Source organism: Rhipicephalus sanguineus, chromosome 1 (genome assembly GCF_013339695.2).
Source record: "Rhipicephalus sanguineus isolate Rsan-2018 chromosome 1, BIME_Rsan_1.4, whole genome shotgun sequence".
Lineage (NCBI taxonomy): Eukaryota > Metazoa > Arthropoda > Arachnida > Ixodida > Ixodidae > Rhipicephalus > Rhipicephalus sanguineus.
In genome coordinates this window covers 227,563,672-227,576,958 of record NC_051176.1, presented here as the reverse complement: position 1 = coordinate 227,576,958, position 13,287 = coordinate 227,563,672, and the positions used below count along the sequence as shown (strand labels likewise).

The window sequence follows — 13,287 nt, the reverse complement described above, 5'->3', positions numbered from 1 at the left end:
ATTCAAACATCGTATTCACATAGGACGCGCTTCTGCTGCTTGAACAGTTCTGCTGCTTGAACCATTTATGCGGCGTGAGGTCTTCTGTTGCGTGATCGTTTTTCGCCAGTGAACATTGTGGCCCTTATGCTGCGCATATAAATGTCAGTCTCTGCGCTCCCTTGTCGATTGTTGTAGTTATTGCTAGGATTATCAGAAAACCTATTATGTCAGAGATGGGGAGTAGCCACGCGCCACACACCATAGCCACCAACCTCTGCTTAACTACATTTATCAAATGAAGAACATATATACTCAGTAACACAGGTAATTATGATCTAAAAACAGTACTCACAATCCATCTACTAGAGTACCGATGCCCAAAGCAAAAATACTTGCGGCACACATTCGATACATTCAACAGGGCGCAGTTGACCACTGGTTCCCTTCGATAGCGCCTTTGTCGATCTGGTAGGTTCGTTTTATGATTTTGACAGAACAGCGCCACAGTCTTTATTAGGTCATAGAATATCGGTGAACTTATTTTTTTAGTGGAAATAACGCTCCCATCTACAGTATTCAATACTGAGCTGCAGCAACCTACTTGTGTCCGCAGACAAGCCCCGAGTCAGCTTGGCCTGGGGCAACAGGGTGAATCGGTCCAGCATCGTTCAGGGCACCGACGTCTACTTCGAGTGTGAGGTCGACGCCAATCCACGCCTCATCGAGGTCTCGTGGCGCTTCGAGGGCCATGAGCTGGCCTCTCGCCTCTCGAACTTCATCGTGAGCAACCAGTCTCTGGCGCTGCGCGGCGTCCAGAGCTCAAACTCTGGCCACTACTCATGCGTGGCTGCCAATGCTGAAGGGGCATCGGAGTCCAACAGGGTCTTTCTCAGGGTTCAACGTGAGTACACGCTTTGTATTGTAAAGATGTCATCCTGCATGTGGTACTTTAAGGACGCCTCAAAGCTATTCTTGCGTACAGACTCGAAAAGAAAAAAAGAAGAAGCGCTACCACAGCTGGCTTCTCCACATCAACCTACATTAGGTGAAAAAGCCAGCTTCAATTGCTTTAAAGGCGACGGTGAGAAGGTTTCGTTGGAGAATGTATGGTTACATCGCGTAAACTTGTACGCGCATGTGAGTGGGCGTTTCTGTCTCTACGTAACATACGCAATTCCTGTGTCGAGCCTGTGTGAAGCGCTTGCAACACGCCCCGATGCTATCGCGTGGTAGACTTGTAGGTAAGTCGCAGACGTTGGCTTTAAGGCTGAATTCCTTACGTGTAAGGGTACACTAAAGCGAAATTTTACCCTTGTGTTGGTAAATTACCATTATACAATAACATAAGCATTACTCTTGTCACGGGAAGGCACTTGATAAGCCAGAAAATGCGAAAGGAGAGAAGACCGTGACGAAGCCTCTTTGAAATTTTTGGACCAGCCAGGCATGATGTAACTGATTTTGATGGCGTCTACTAAGGCCTACGTAATTATTTATCGTTAAAAATAAATTACATTGCCTCTAAGGGAGTCCAATGAATTATGTTTCAGGAACTATTCTTGAGCCAATGTGCCCGAAATAGGTAAACAAAAATACTACGAAATTTGCGACGTCACATTGACGTACTGGTGTAACGTTTTCGACGCGAAATTCTAGAAATAGAGCTTTGACCTTCATTTTCTCTTCTCCTCGCACACAAAGCGTTACTCTGTCTTCTAGTTATAAGCCTATGATCGCCAACTTGACTACAATGGAATTCTCAAAGAGCAGTCTATCATTATGAACTTATTCAGCATTTCACTTCAGTGTACCTTTAAGAGGCAATATAAGACACCCATTTGATGAACATAGTCGCCATATCATTTTCTCTTTGCCCTGGCCTTCACATTTTCTTTCTGCTCGTGGTTCAGTCGCAGTAACGCCATTGCGCCGTGAAAATTTCAGCTCTCAATACCTAGGGTTCTTGAATACGCACTGACCGCTCATGTGCGAATTGCAGATCTCCCGGTGTGCGACCCGAACCTGCGCACCAAGTACACCGCTGCACGCCAAGAGGAGCTGCGCGTCCACTGCTCGGTTTTGGCAGACCCGTGGAACGTCAGCTTTCACTGGTCACTGAACGGCTCCGCGGGTCATCGGCGAGACCTGCAGTGGGCAGTCTCTTCGACGACTGACCCCCGTGGACTGGTCACCAGCTACCTGCGGTACACACCCAGGAACGAGTCTGACTTCGGTACGCTCAGCTGCTCCGCTCGGAACGCAATCGGCCTGATGATGCGTCCATGCATAATCCACGTGGTTCCAATTGGTGAGCCTGTTCATGCATTTGGCAAGTGCTACTAAAACAACACGCTTAAGGTGCACCCTGTAGGAAACCTCCAGTAGTGAAAGAGAGTCAGTGGGAGCCTCTTGATTTCGCCCACATCGCGCGGAAGCCTATTTAGCAGCCTCCCATGACACAGCGTTCTGGTTGCTCTAATTCCATTTGTACATGAACATCAACAATCCTTCACTCCGCCTTCCACCTGGCCACCGGCACATAAGTCGGTACTGCATGACCAAAACATTCGCTTAATATACAAGCGGCTCGCGCTTATGTTTATTTACGTGGTAAGTCACAAATTCATTGCGAGTCAGTGAACGGTACTTGATGTATTCGCTTATCATGGGGTAAGAAATTTACGTACAGTGTTCAGTAATTAAAATGCGATAATCCACCCGCATGGCTGCCGGTGTTCTTTGACCCATCGGAAAACGCTCGATGATCGCGTGAGGGTCAAACGCGATAATAATGCAGAACCAGGGCTGTCGTTTTGATTGTATACTGCAATGAGATAGTACCGCGTCGAGACCGCTCACCGGTGGCGCAATAAAGCGCCTGGAGACTGCCGCGTTTTGATTGCTGAGCGCAGTATACTGCCACATCTGTATATACGTGCGATGAATTTGTTTTCTGCGAATTTGTTTCCTTCGCCTCTTGGTTTTTCTTTTATGTATTTTTAATTCAGGAGTATACTTTACTTTTCATGTATTATATGCCCTTTTTCCGCCGCTGGTAATGAACTACATTGATCTAGTAATCGACAGCGCACCCAATTTGCCCTTACCTTTCCATTACTCGAGTGTACCTTTACCGGCGTGCGCAGTTTTAAGTGGAAGCTGATGTGTGCAAGCGGAAAAAAAATGCAGCATTTAGTGACAACATTAAACATTCTGCCTACACTACTGTGTCATTGGTCGCCCTGTCGACAGGTCCACCGATGCCTCCGCAACACTGCAACGTGAGTAACCAGACCATGGGTGCACTTCGCGTGGACTGCGAAGGAGGTGCGGAGCCAGGTCACAGCTTTCTGCTCGAGGTGCACGAGCTGCAGCGCCGCCGACTGGTGGCCAACCTGAGCTCGCCGACACCGTCGTTTTGGGTGGACGACGTGCCTCCAGGCACCAAGTACACACTGCTCGTCTACTCCTTCAATGGCCGCGTCCGGTCAGAACCCGTGCTACTCAGCACACACACGTTGACCAACGCTGCGCAGGGCTTTTCTGAGCCAGGTGAATAGGATGCCTTGCATGTAACCGCGAGAGCGTTGAGCGTTGGTTCTAAGCCTTTATCAATGGCGCTTTCTGGTCGCAATCGCGCATAGCGCCTTTTAACGAGACAACTTTGGAGATGCTCTCTGTGACCAAATATGCGGCAAGTTATCGACATTAAGCAGTGATTCTGTTATCTTTAAGTGTGAGTAACTGCTTCGAGCTGAAGTTATTTCAGCCGATGTTGCCAAGTTACCCGAAGGGTTGTAGACATGGTAGCCTCAGTCCCTTGGTGGAGCAGAAGCGTGACTGGCCTTCACATTCGTAATAAATAGCCAGCCCCTTGTGCTTTGCCAGGACACTTGTGCAGGACAATGTGAGCATGCTCGTGAAAATTTCGCAGGTCGTGATGACAAGGCAACACTTAATGAAAATTATCCTTACATGAACGGCTGGTTTTTGTTCCATAGTTGATGTTCACGGCATGAAAACGAAGCAAGTGCAAAGCTTGACACGGTGTTTGGGATTTGATAGCATTTTATTAAACGAAGCTCTTTAGCAAATAGACACCTTGGAGCCTGCCTAGGACTACTCTAATTCAACCTATACATTTTTTTGTTTTGTTTTTTTGTCTCGTACGCGCTGCTATATGATGACTGATATCAATGCGTAGCATTTTTGCCTAAATACACCCACTTTTCAAAGCCCAAATTTGGTGTCATTTTTGTATCGTTACGCCGTATAGGCCGAAAATCCAGTAGCGCCGCCTACATCCGAGTACTTGATCGTTAACTGTTATCTACTGTTTGGATAAACGAACTTCCGCAGGCTTACCGCTATCTATTCTTAGTGCCATTTTTTCGTCGCGGAAAAACCCGTTGCGTCATCTATGTGCCCCAATACGCGATCTCTCTCGCACATAACAAAATCGCGAAGTTTGGTGGTGGCGCGTATCTAACCGGGCACCTCATGCTCAACAGCCAGTCGTCTAACCCATTACGCTACGTGGACAGGTACTGAAGAAATGAAAAACCTTCGATCATATACATGAAAACCGAGAATAGTAATGAAAAAAGGGAGAGGAGGATGAAATGAGGACGAGAACAGTAGAGAGGAGGCACAACAACTGACGCTGAGCCGTGCTTCCCCAAGGTTCGCAGAAGATAGCGCCACCTTCTGCCTTCAGGAACCGCTCCACGCACTACAGAAAAACTTGACAATAGGTTAGTTGGTTAAACATGATAAACTTTCCTTGCGCAAACTACAAATATAATTGTACACAGCGAAGAAACACAGCGTTGGTGTGTTCTGTATGCGTCTTTTTTTCGCTGTGTGCAGTTCTTTTTTGTAGTTTGTGCAAGAAAACTTAATCACGCACAACAACCGACCGCGAGTCACAGAAGCACCGAGACGCAGGCAGGCAGGTTGGCGGCCAGAAAGTACACGAACTTTTCTTTTCTCTGCGCTTAGAGCCATCTATCGGCAACGCACAGGTTTAAGACGGGACCTTTTCTTACAAAATTTCCAAATCCCGACTCACACCCACCATAACATGCATGGCATATTTTTGAAAAACTTAATATCTCTCAATGCGATGTCGTTTTTAATAGCCGTGTTTGCATCGTTGATTCGAGCGTTGCTGTAAGTACTAACCAATAGTATGAACCCAATGGGTGACCCCAAAAAATGCTACGCTATATGTGACAATGTTCTTAGTTGGCTGTTTCTGCGCAATGTTTTTTTTAACGTATTTCTCTCGAAAAACTATGAGAAGTATAAGCTCTGTGTTAGTCAGCCGGGAAACGTGTGTGGGACTGCTTCACACGCTCTCGCACTAAAGCAACGTCAGGCTGTGTGCCAGCCTCATTTATCCCCAAGTCGGGCACTGAGGTCCACGTCGCGCTACATAAGTGCTCACGCGCGTTGCAGGACCACCCTGGCTTGTCTCATCCAACATCTTGGTGTCGTTTCTCGTCGTGGCAGTCTGTCTACTGGTGGCAATTCCGTTCATCGTGCTTATTGCCATCAAGTACAAATCCAAGACCCCAGAAGACCGAGGTAAGTGATGCTAGCTTTATGAAAGGACGTGTCTTACCGACTTCTTCGTTGACGCCTTTGTTTAGAGGTTAGTATAGTTTTTAACCGCTATTGGCCAGTAGCATGTGTTCGATCAGGCATTGTTTTACAGCCACCAAAGGCTGAGTGTTAGACACCAGAGACGACTTCAATCTAATCAAAACGACATTTTGTGTAATTAAGTTAAGACGCAATTTTGTTCTTTCTTAGCGAACAAAAGCGATAAAAAGATACCAAGAGATGGCAAACGCAGCCGAGGGTGGCAGAGAATTGGGCGGGGTGAACCGCACTAACAAGATAAAATAGAATAAAGCGCACTAACACATAGCTCACTTGAAGTTCAAGCTATATCTTATTACATATATGACGACGCGCAATGTATTGCCTAAAGCAGTTACTGGCAATTCTCTTATACTTCAAGAAAGTACGTCCTACAATATAATAAACTATACAAGGTTGCACCACAAGTTGCGACACAATCGCTATGAAGGGGACCTTCATACACACCGCAACCCTGCAACACCCGCTGAACATATTTCATGCGGAACAAATTATATTGTCCCTGCTTGTCTCAATCTTTAATGCGGAACGTCGCCTTTCACTAACAGTTGGAGGCGTTGTTCATGCGAGTAATTGCCTCCAAAAAGAAAAAAGAAGTGTCAGCAATGCTTTGCCGCAGACATTATTTCAGATTATAACTGATAAATTTGTGAGTGTTGGCACTGTATTGCTTACTTATTTCAAGTAGTTGGTTGTCATCTCTGTTTTTATATGTACAAAACGCGTCTGCGCGCGCTCTCTGGACAATGAAACTGTCGTTGCTAATGTTGCCCGGCACCGCAGCTAAAAATCGCGTGCACCTCGCGAATATGGTGGTCTGAGATGTCTTTTAAATAAGTAAAATGCTTCGGGCGATTACATGCATGAGGCTGTGTGTTTACACTTGAAAGTTTATTCAGAAATATATCTACTGCGTTTTCTTTTAAAATTTTCACGGTGTAGAAAATGTAACCTAAAGGAAAATGAAAGTGGGCCAGAAAACATACTGCCGGCCACAACCTCCGCGTTACCTGTTTATGCAACAATGAATATAGGCCGGAGTCTTAGCTGCAGAGCTTTACCGCGCGAGCAACTCCTCAGCGTTAATCCGGCAAAGTACCCTGTAGGATTCCGCGCCTTAAGCCGTAATAACCGCGATGGCAGGCAGCAGGCTCTCGTATCCCACGCCATCTGCGCGCCAGTGTGTTCCGGGAGCTTGATCCCGCAGAGCTGCTGAGTTGAGGAAGAAAGCTTACGTGTCTTGATTTGCATTGCAAAGCGTAATAATCTCATCGCGATTTAAACAACCAGCGAAAGACGAGCATGGGCTTCGCTCGCATATCTGGCAATCCGAGGAAAATGGCCACACGCGCATGACAACAAGCGAAAATGTCCATTTTACGTGTAATCTTGAGAGTCCACTCAGATACCTTTGTATTTTGTTCCAGAGGACAAGCAAGTTCACCAGGAAAAACAGTAAGTTTCCCGCGTTTCACACAGCAGCGTGAGAAGGGATATAAGCCGGGCCTCTCATGCCATAGTTCCCTCAAGAATGCCTGAGCCAATGTCTCTCCTCGTTTTAAAGTCTGTCTTGTGCCATTTCAGTCAACTATCATGTGGGGATTACAGCGCAACGTTAGAACACGCGTATTTCGCCTTTCGAATAAACCAGCGTTTGTGGCAGCAAGTAAGTGGCTGTCATTCCATGCTAGGCACTTAGTTTTCGGGCTTAGTGAATTGGTATAGAGTACACTCAAGTCGACTGATAGTGCGCCCGGAAGGTGTTTTCATCTAATGTAGTTTGTGCAGTTTACATGCGAGTGCCCACGCAGCAGGGTTTTCTTATGCGCTGTCGTGTGAGGAATGGATAGGTCATTGCTGATGTTCCGTCCCCTGTGCATTTGTCGTGACCAGGAGTGTAGCGTTTGAATGTGTGCGTGTATACATGCAAAACTGAAAAATTCCCTGGGGGGGACTTTGAACACCTTCCCCCCAACCAACCTCCTCCCCTGGCTACGCCGGTAGTCGTCGCCATCTTTATCGTGGCCTACCGCCGTCATCACTGCATTTGCGCAGCCATTGTCGCTCTATTAACGTTATCTTGTCATCTCAATCCACGCTCACTAGCTCATTTTGCCGGACACGTTTTATCATGTAGTAATACCTTGTTGATCGCTAAATGAGGCCAGATAACAAGGAACCTCAGAAATAACCTTCATAAGCTTGTTTCCCGCCCTGTCATAGAATCTGCACAATAAGCCACCAGCACCCGTTTTCTTTCGTGCGACGAATAAAAGGCGTATCCCGGTAAATAACCAGGGCGCAAATTGTCGTCATTGAATTTCAATAATGCATCGAAAAACTAACAGCCAGCATCGGAAAAAATGCACGAGGAAATTGCAGAAATGGATAGCATAAGGGAAAGGCCGTGAGGTTAACTTGATTGCAAGATCCAGTTCGCTACTCTGCGCTGGGTGAGCGGAAAACAAAACATGAAATATAAAGAAGAAGATGATAGTGCAATAGCATCACTTAGCCCAGAACGCATACACGGTATTAAAAACACGCAGAATGCGCAGTCGTTCGCTTAAGTTCTTGTCCAAAGACCGCGCTTGATCTTCTGAACCGACAATCAATGAGGTCATGCACTTTTGAATTTCCTGGTCACATAATAACAGCAGACTGTGGAGCATTTTCCTACTCTGTAGAGGTGCCAGAAATTCGCTGCATGTTTCCAGTACATATACAACATTTTATTGCAGACGTGGTGTGCTTGGTTATTCAGGATTAAATGACTGACGTCCTTGACCGCGCACAGTACGAAGGTGACTCGTCGGTCGACAACCGGTACCTCCTTACATAAGGTCGTAATAATTTTGCACGTAAAAACCTTGATAGCTCTTGGTGTCGAGCGGCTAAGAGCTATTGACGAAAAGAAGTTCCGTCCTTCCCGTTGGCACTCAGCACCTGACCAATTCTTCACGAAATATTCGGGCAACTGCAAACAGAACTTCAGAAACAGCTCGAAGATAGAAAATGCCATTCCACTCAGCACAGCTTGCTCGGGCGATCGGGGCGATATATCATATGAATATTGCGTAAGGCACCGAATGCTCGATTACATCGTACCGAAAATAATGCAGGCAATAGCGATTTCAGGGCGGACGCAAAACCCCACTGGATCGTCAGTTAAAAAAGCATAGCAATGCGTTCGCTCATGTTCACCCCTCCTAAGCGAGAAAAAAAGTGTTCCTCTATAAAGTTAACGTTCCTCCTCTGTACCCACAGCTGGATACAACTGTCCCAGGGTGTTGAGCACAGAAATGAGCCAAGCATATTCCCAGAGGAGGCTTTTGTCACTGCCATGACCTGTAAGTACATACTGCGTCAATGTCAGCTTGTTGTCACACAATACTGCTGTTTTTTTTTTTTTTTTTGCTGATATTTTTGCAGTAAGAATAAAGGCGACGTTATGCGTGGAAAAGTTTTCACAATAATGGCGCGTATTTAAATTTACAATAGGTGAGAAAAAGTGCCTGAGAGTTGGTGCGGAAGAACGGTTTAGATGTACAAGGCACGCACTGTCGTAGTACCATAGCGCAAGGCACAAGCAAATTTCAGTAAAATAAGTTTTCTTCAGTTTTCAATAAGTTTTCAATAAGTTTTCTTGCTAGAAAAGCAAAACACCATGCTGGACGGTCTTGATAACTGACCTTTTAGCGTATAGTAACAACGGCTTGTGCCGTGAAATATAGATACGCAAGCTCAAATTCAAGTTTTTTAAAGGACAATAAAGTCACATCGAGTTATCGAAACGTACTTCTGTGCTTTCCATACTTATTTTACTATTCGCTTATTTATGTTGTCGTTGATTTATTCGTTCATATGTACTCTGTGGTATATAGGGTGTTTCAAAGAATGTGTCCCTAAATCCCCCAAAACAAGGGAAATGCAATATTTGCTCGCTGCCTTTATAATTAATTTTTCAGTGCCGGCACATCTTAACATGAATTGATACAACCATCCTACAATCACTGCAATAATTAATGAAATAATAATAATAATAATAATAATAATAATAATAATAATAATAATAATAATAATAATAATAATAATAATAATAATAATAATAATATCTGGGTTTAACGTCCCAAAACCACTACATGATTATGAGGGACGCCGTAGTGGAGGGCTCCGAAAATTTCGACCACCTGGGGTTCTTTAACGTGCACCTAAATCTAAGTACACGGGCCTCAAACATTTTCGCCTCCATAATTAATTAAATTGGGTTAATTACCTTTCTAATTAGTGCATACAGGTGGTCTGGTCTACTGGGAGAACTGAAGCCCTTCTTGCGAAGAGTCCATCGCTGCTCTGTGATTTTCAAAAAGCGGACGCTGGTGATTTTAGCAGAGCCATGAGCGACTGATCAAAAGGTTAATTTAATTTCTCTAATTAGTGATGTAATTGGTATCTCTAATTATTTTAAGATGCCTACCGCTGCAGAAAAACTAATCATGAAAGCAGCGAGCTAATATTGCATTTCCTTTACTTTGTAGGATTTCTTAACACATTCTACAAAAGCCCTGTACACGTAGCTCGTATTTCTGCCATTTTTGCATCAATTGGGCAAGGGTGTCAAAATCTCTCTGCGTCCGTGACGGATATTTGTTTCTCAGTTGTTTGTTTTCTTTGCCCGGACACAAATGTGGTGTTGGCACTAAGTTAATTGGAGCACTCACTGCAACGCTCATTGATCGAATATGATCGACAATAAATGCTTGTCATTTTGGGCATGTGTGTTTTCATTGGCCCATTTTCTCATGTCTTTTCCACACATCAATCATTTAAAGTTCAGATGTGATGAAAGAGCTGGCAGCAATAGTTGCCAACACTTCCGGTATCATCAGATAATTGAGCTCTGGCCTTACTGCGAAGATATCGGCTTTCTCGATGTGTAGGCGCCTGCAACACTGAAAAACTTTATGACGCGGAACACTTAACATTGTCTTGGCTATATGCCTCCGTGAAAGCAGACATTAGGCATCACTTCTCGTGAACTTTTATTTACTACGTTCCCTAGAAATTCTTGTTGGTATCATCGCATCAAAATTACAGTAATGTTGAGTAGACAAACTTATACTATAACATTCGGCATCTGTGCACATGCGTATACACCAACTGATTCTTTCTCGCAGCCTTCCAGGCATCTACATCGCCAACCAGCGTCGGCTGCTCCGACGGCCCCGTCCTATATTCGAGAAGTGTCTGTTAGGACACGGAGGCCCTGCCGGGGGCCGCACGTCTTTGCTCAACGTCGTGCTGGGCTGGCAGCACCGTGGGCTTGGAGGAGACGACCGTCTAGTCGGATGGCCCCGACCGACGGGAAATAGGCAGCTCGGCCGTTGCTACGTCGCGCCTGACCGCACCGCGGGGCGCGCTGGTTCGAGGAATCCCGCGCGGCGACGGCGCCGGCGACGGTGTTAGCGTCTCCGTGAGAGACGAAATGAAGTCGTCGACACGGAATGGCCAGATGTGCAGAAATGAACTGCGGCAGGGATAGCGCGGGCTGCGTGCGGTGGGGCCGGGGTTTGGGGTCGCGCAAGAAAGAAAAAGAGAAAGACTGCGCTATCAAGCGCGATGTGCTCCTTCAGCAAAGTGGTTTGTGGTCCTTGCTCCGTCCCCAGTGGAAACAAAACAAAAGAAACAAACAAAAAAAAAGACTCGCCCGTGTCGTCGTGTACTCGATGTCTTGTTCTGTTAACAGGCACCCCGTTTGGTTCCTTGTGTACAAAGAGAGTGCACTTTTTGAAGCTTTTTCTCACAAACTGCCAAGAAATCCAGTTGATGTATGACTATCGTTCCTTGATGAATATTGGTTGAATAAAGATTTATTGGAAGTATTCAGCTTGTGCCTGCACTTTCGCTTCTGAATATTTGGCAGTTAAGTGTTTGCACCGAGACGACCAGTAACGGATCGCTGTAGAGGTGAAACTACAGCTGGGGCACTCATGGACCAACTCTATTACATGCACTACAGATGCAACAAAAGCCCGCACAGCGGGCGAATAAATATTTCAGGGTCTATATCAAGAACTTGATCGTGCTGTGTAACTGTATTAGACATATAAGGCTATAAATGTAATCTGTTCTCCCAGAAAATCCACGATAGAACGAGTCCAAGGTACCCGTGTGGACTTCGGGGCCTCTAAAGAATCGCAACGTCTGCGAGGTAAGCACTTTCGTTCTCGTTCAAAAAATGTAACTTGGAAATGCCACTGAGCTCTTCGCATACTTCCCTTATGAAGATATTTTAGGAATGAAGCAATAATCGGTTACAACTCTGAATGGATAAATATGAGCGTGCATCAATGGTGGTGAACTCTGGCCTGACGTCATGAGCCGGGCGGCCGGTGACTTTGCCGTCCGGCTCATGAGCGGCACTATTTCTTTAGTCGCGGAGGCAATCGGTAGTCGCGCTTCGGTCGTCTGGGCGGGGCCTCTCCAGCCCTCATATGTCGTATGCACTAGCGTAGGGGGGGGGGGGGGGGGTTAAAACCACCCGGAATTTTTAAACTTTGCATGCGATATATACGCCAACAGTGTTCTCCCCCTAGACATTTTCAGAGCGGGAAGGGGGAGGGGGGAGAGGCAAAGGGGTGCGATGTATCCCTTAGGAGTTTCAAGTTTTCAAACTGCCTGTTTTCGACACACATACACATTTCATTTGTGGTTGCGCACTTGCGGCATCTATAACGTGCATAGAAAACGGAAGCAAGGGCCCTTGTATTCTAGCGCTGGCAATGAAGCTGGCGATCTTTGAAACCACTAGGCCGCCTGCTCAGACTCTTTATTACACATAACCAGCTGGCGGGGGGCATGGCTCGCTGACTTTGAACGCGTACAGTTACTATTTATCGGTTCCCTTCAAAGGCGTCAATCGGAGCGTTTGGTGCGTTTCGAAGGGGTCAATCGGAGCGGTGAGCAATCTATCGAAAGCGGTGAGCGGTAAACCAGAGCGGTGGGCGGTAAAGCGGAGCAGTGGGCGGCATTTCCAACGCCGCCCACAGTGGGGAGAAACCTGAATTATACTCTAATAGCTTAGAATATTTTAGTACGGTGCTCTGAGCCTCGTATCGAGATGTAGGACGACCTTTTGGAATAGAAGAAATCATTCAACAGAGTTCCAAAATAAGTCCAACTTACTGGAATATGCTGGGGATCACAGCGTGCAAAGTGTTGGAAGTTGATAAGTGACAGCCGACGCAGCATAATGGCGTTAACTATAATTAGGCAGTGACCACTCTGCTATTTTGTTCCTTGTGCGAAGGAGCTCAACTGGGTACTGTCGCTCAGTGTTTTCTTGGGCACTTGCAAGCTACAGTTGCCATTTATTCGCTGCCTTACTGAGACAACGTTGGTGGCGGGGAAACATTTTTAACCTGGCAGTATAACTATACCTCTGTATAGATCTGTTTTCCTAATACGCCTCGTTCATGTCATAATCGCTGGGAAAAATAGCAATACGATGAACTCTCTCTTACTCCAAAGAGCCCGTGACCATTAAATGCGACAACCATCAGCTATTTTCGCTCTTCCGGAAATTTCTTGTAACCACAGGACCATACCCGCCATGTGTGTGGCCAAGGAGCTCCGTCA

At 46.0% G+C, this 13,287-nt stretch overlaps 1 protein-coding gene across 1 annotated transcript in view; it reads left to right on the top strand.

Annotated features, from left to right (window-relative positions):
- The window catches only part of LOC119381742 (hemicentin-1), a 106,754-nt gene extending 95,223 nt beyond the window's left edge, over positions 1-11,531 (top strand). Inside the window, exons 6-12 of the mRNA XM_049412488.1 lie at positions 596-883; positions 1,982-2,290; positions 3,235-3,534; positions 5,443-5,571; positions 7,077-7,104; positions 8,917-8,999; positions 10,827-11,531. Coding sequence (XP_049268445.1) covers positions 596-883; positions 1,982-2,290; positions 3,235-3,534; positions 5,443-5,571; positions 7,077-7,104; positions 8,917-8,999; positions 10,827-10,903 — 1,214 coding nt within the window. The 3' untranslated portion in view covers positions 10,904-11,531. The remainder of the gene's footprint in view (positions 1-595; positions 884-1,981; positions 2,291-3,234; positions 3,535-5,442; positions 5,572-7,076; positions 7,105-8,916; positions 9,000-10,826) is intronic.
- Positions 11,532-13,287: the final 1,756 nt, after the last annotated feature.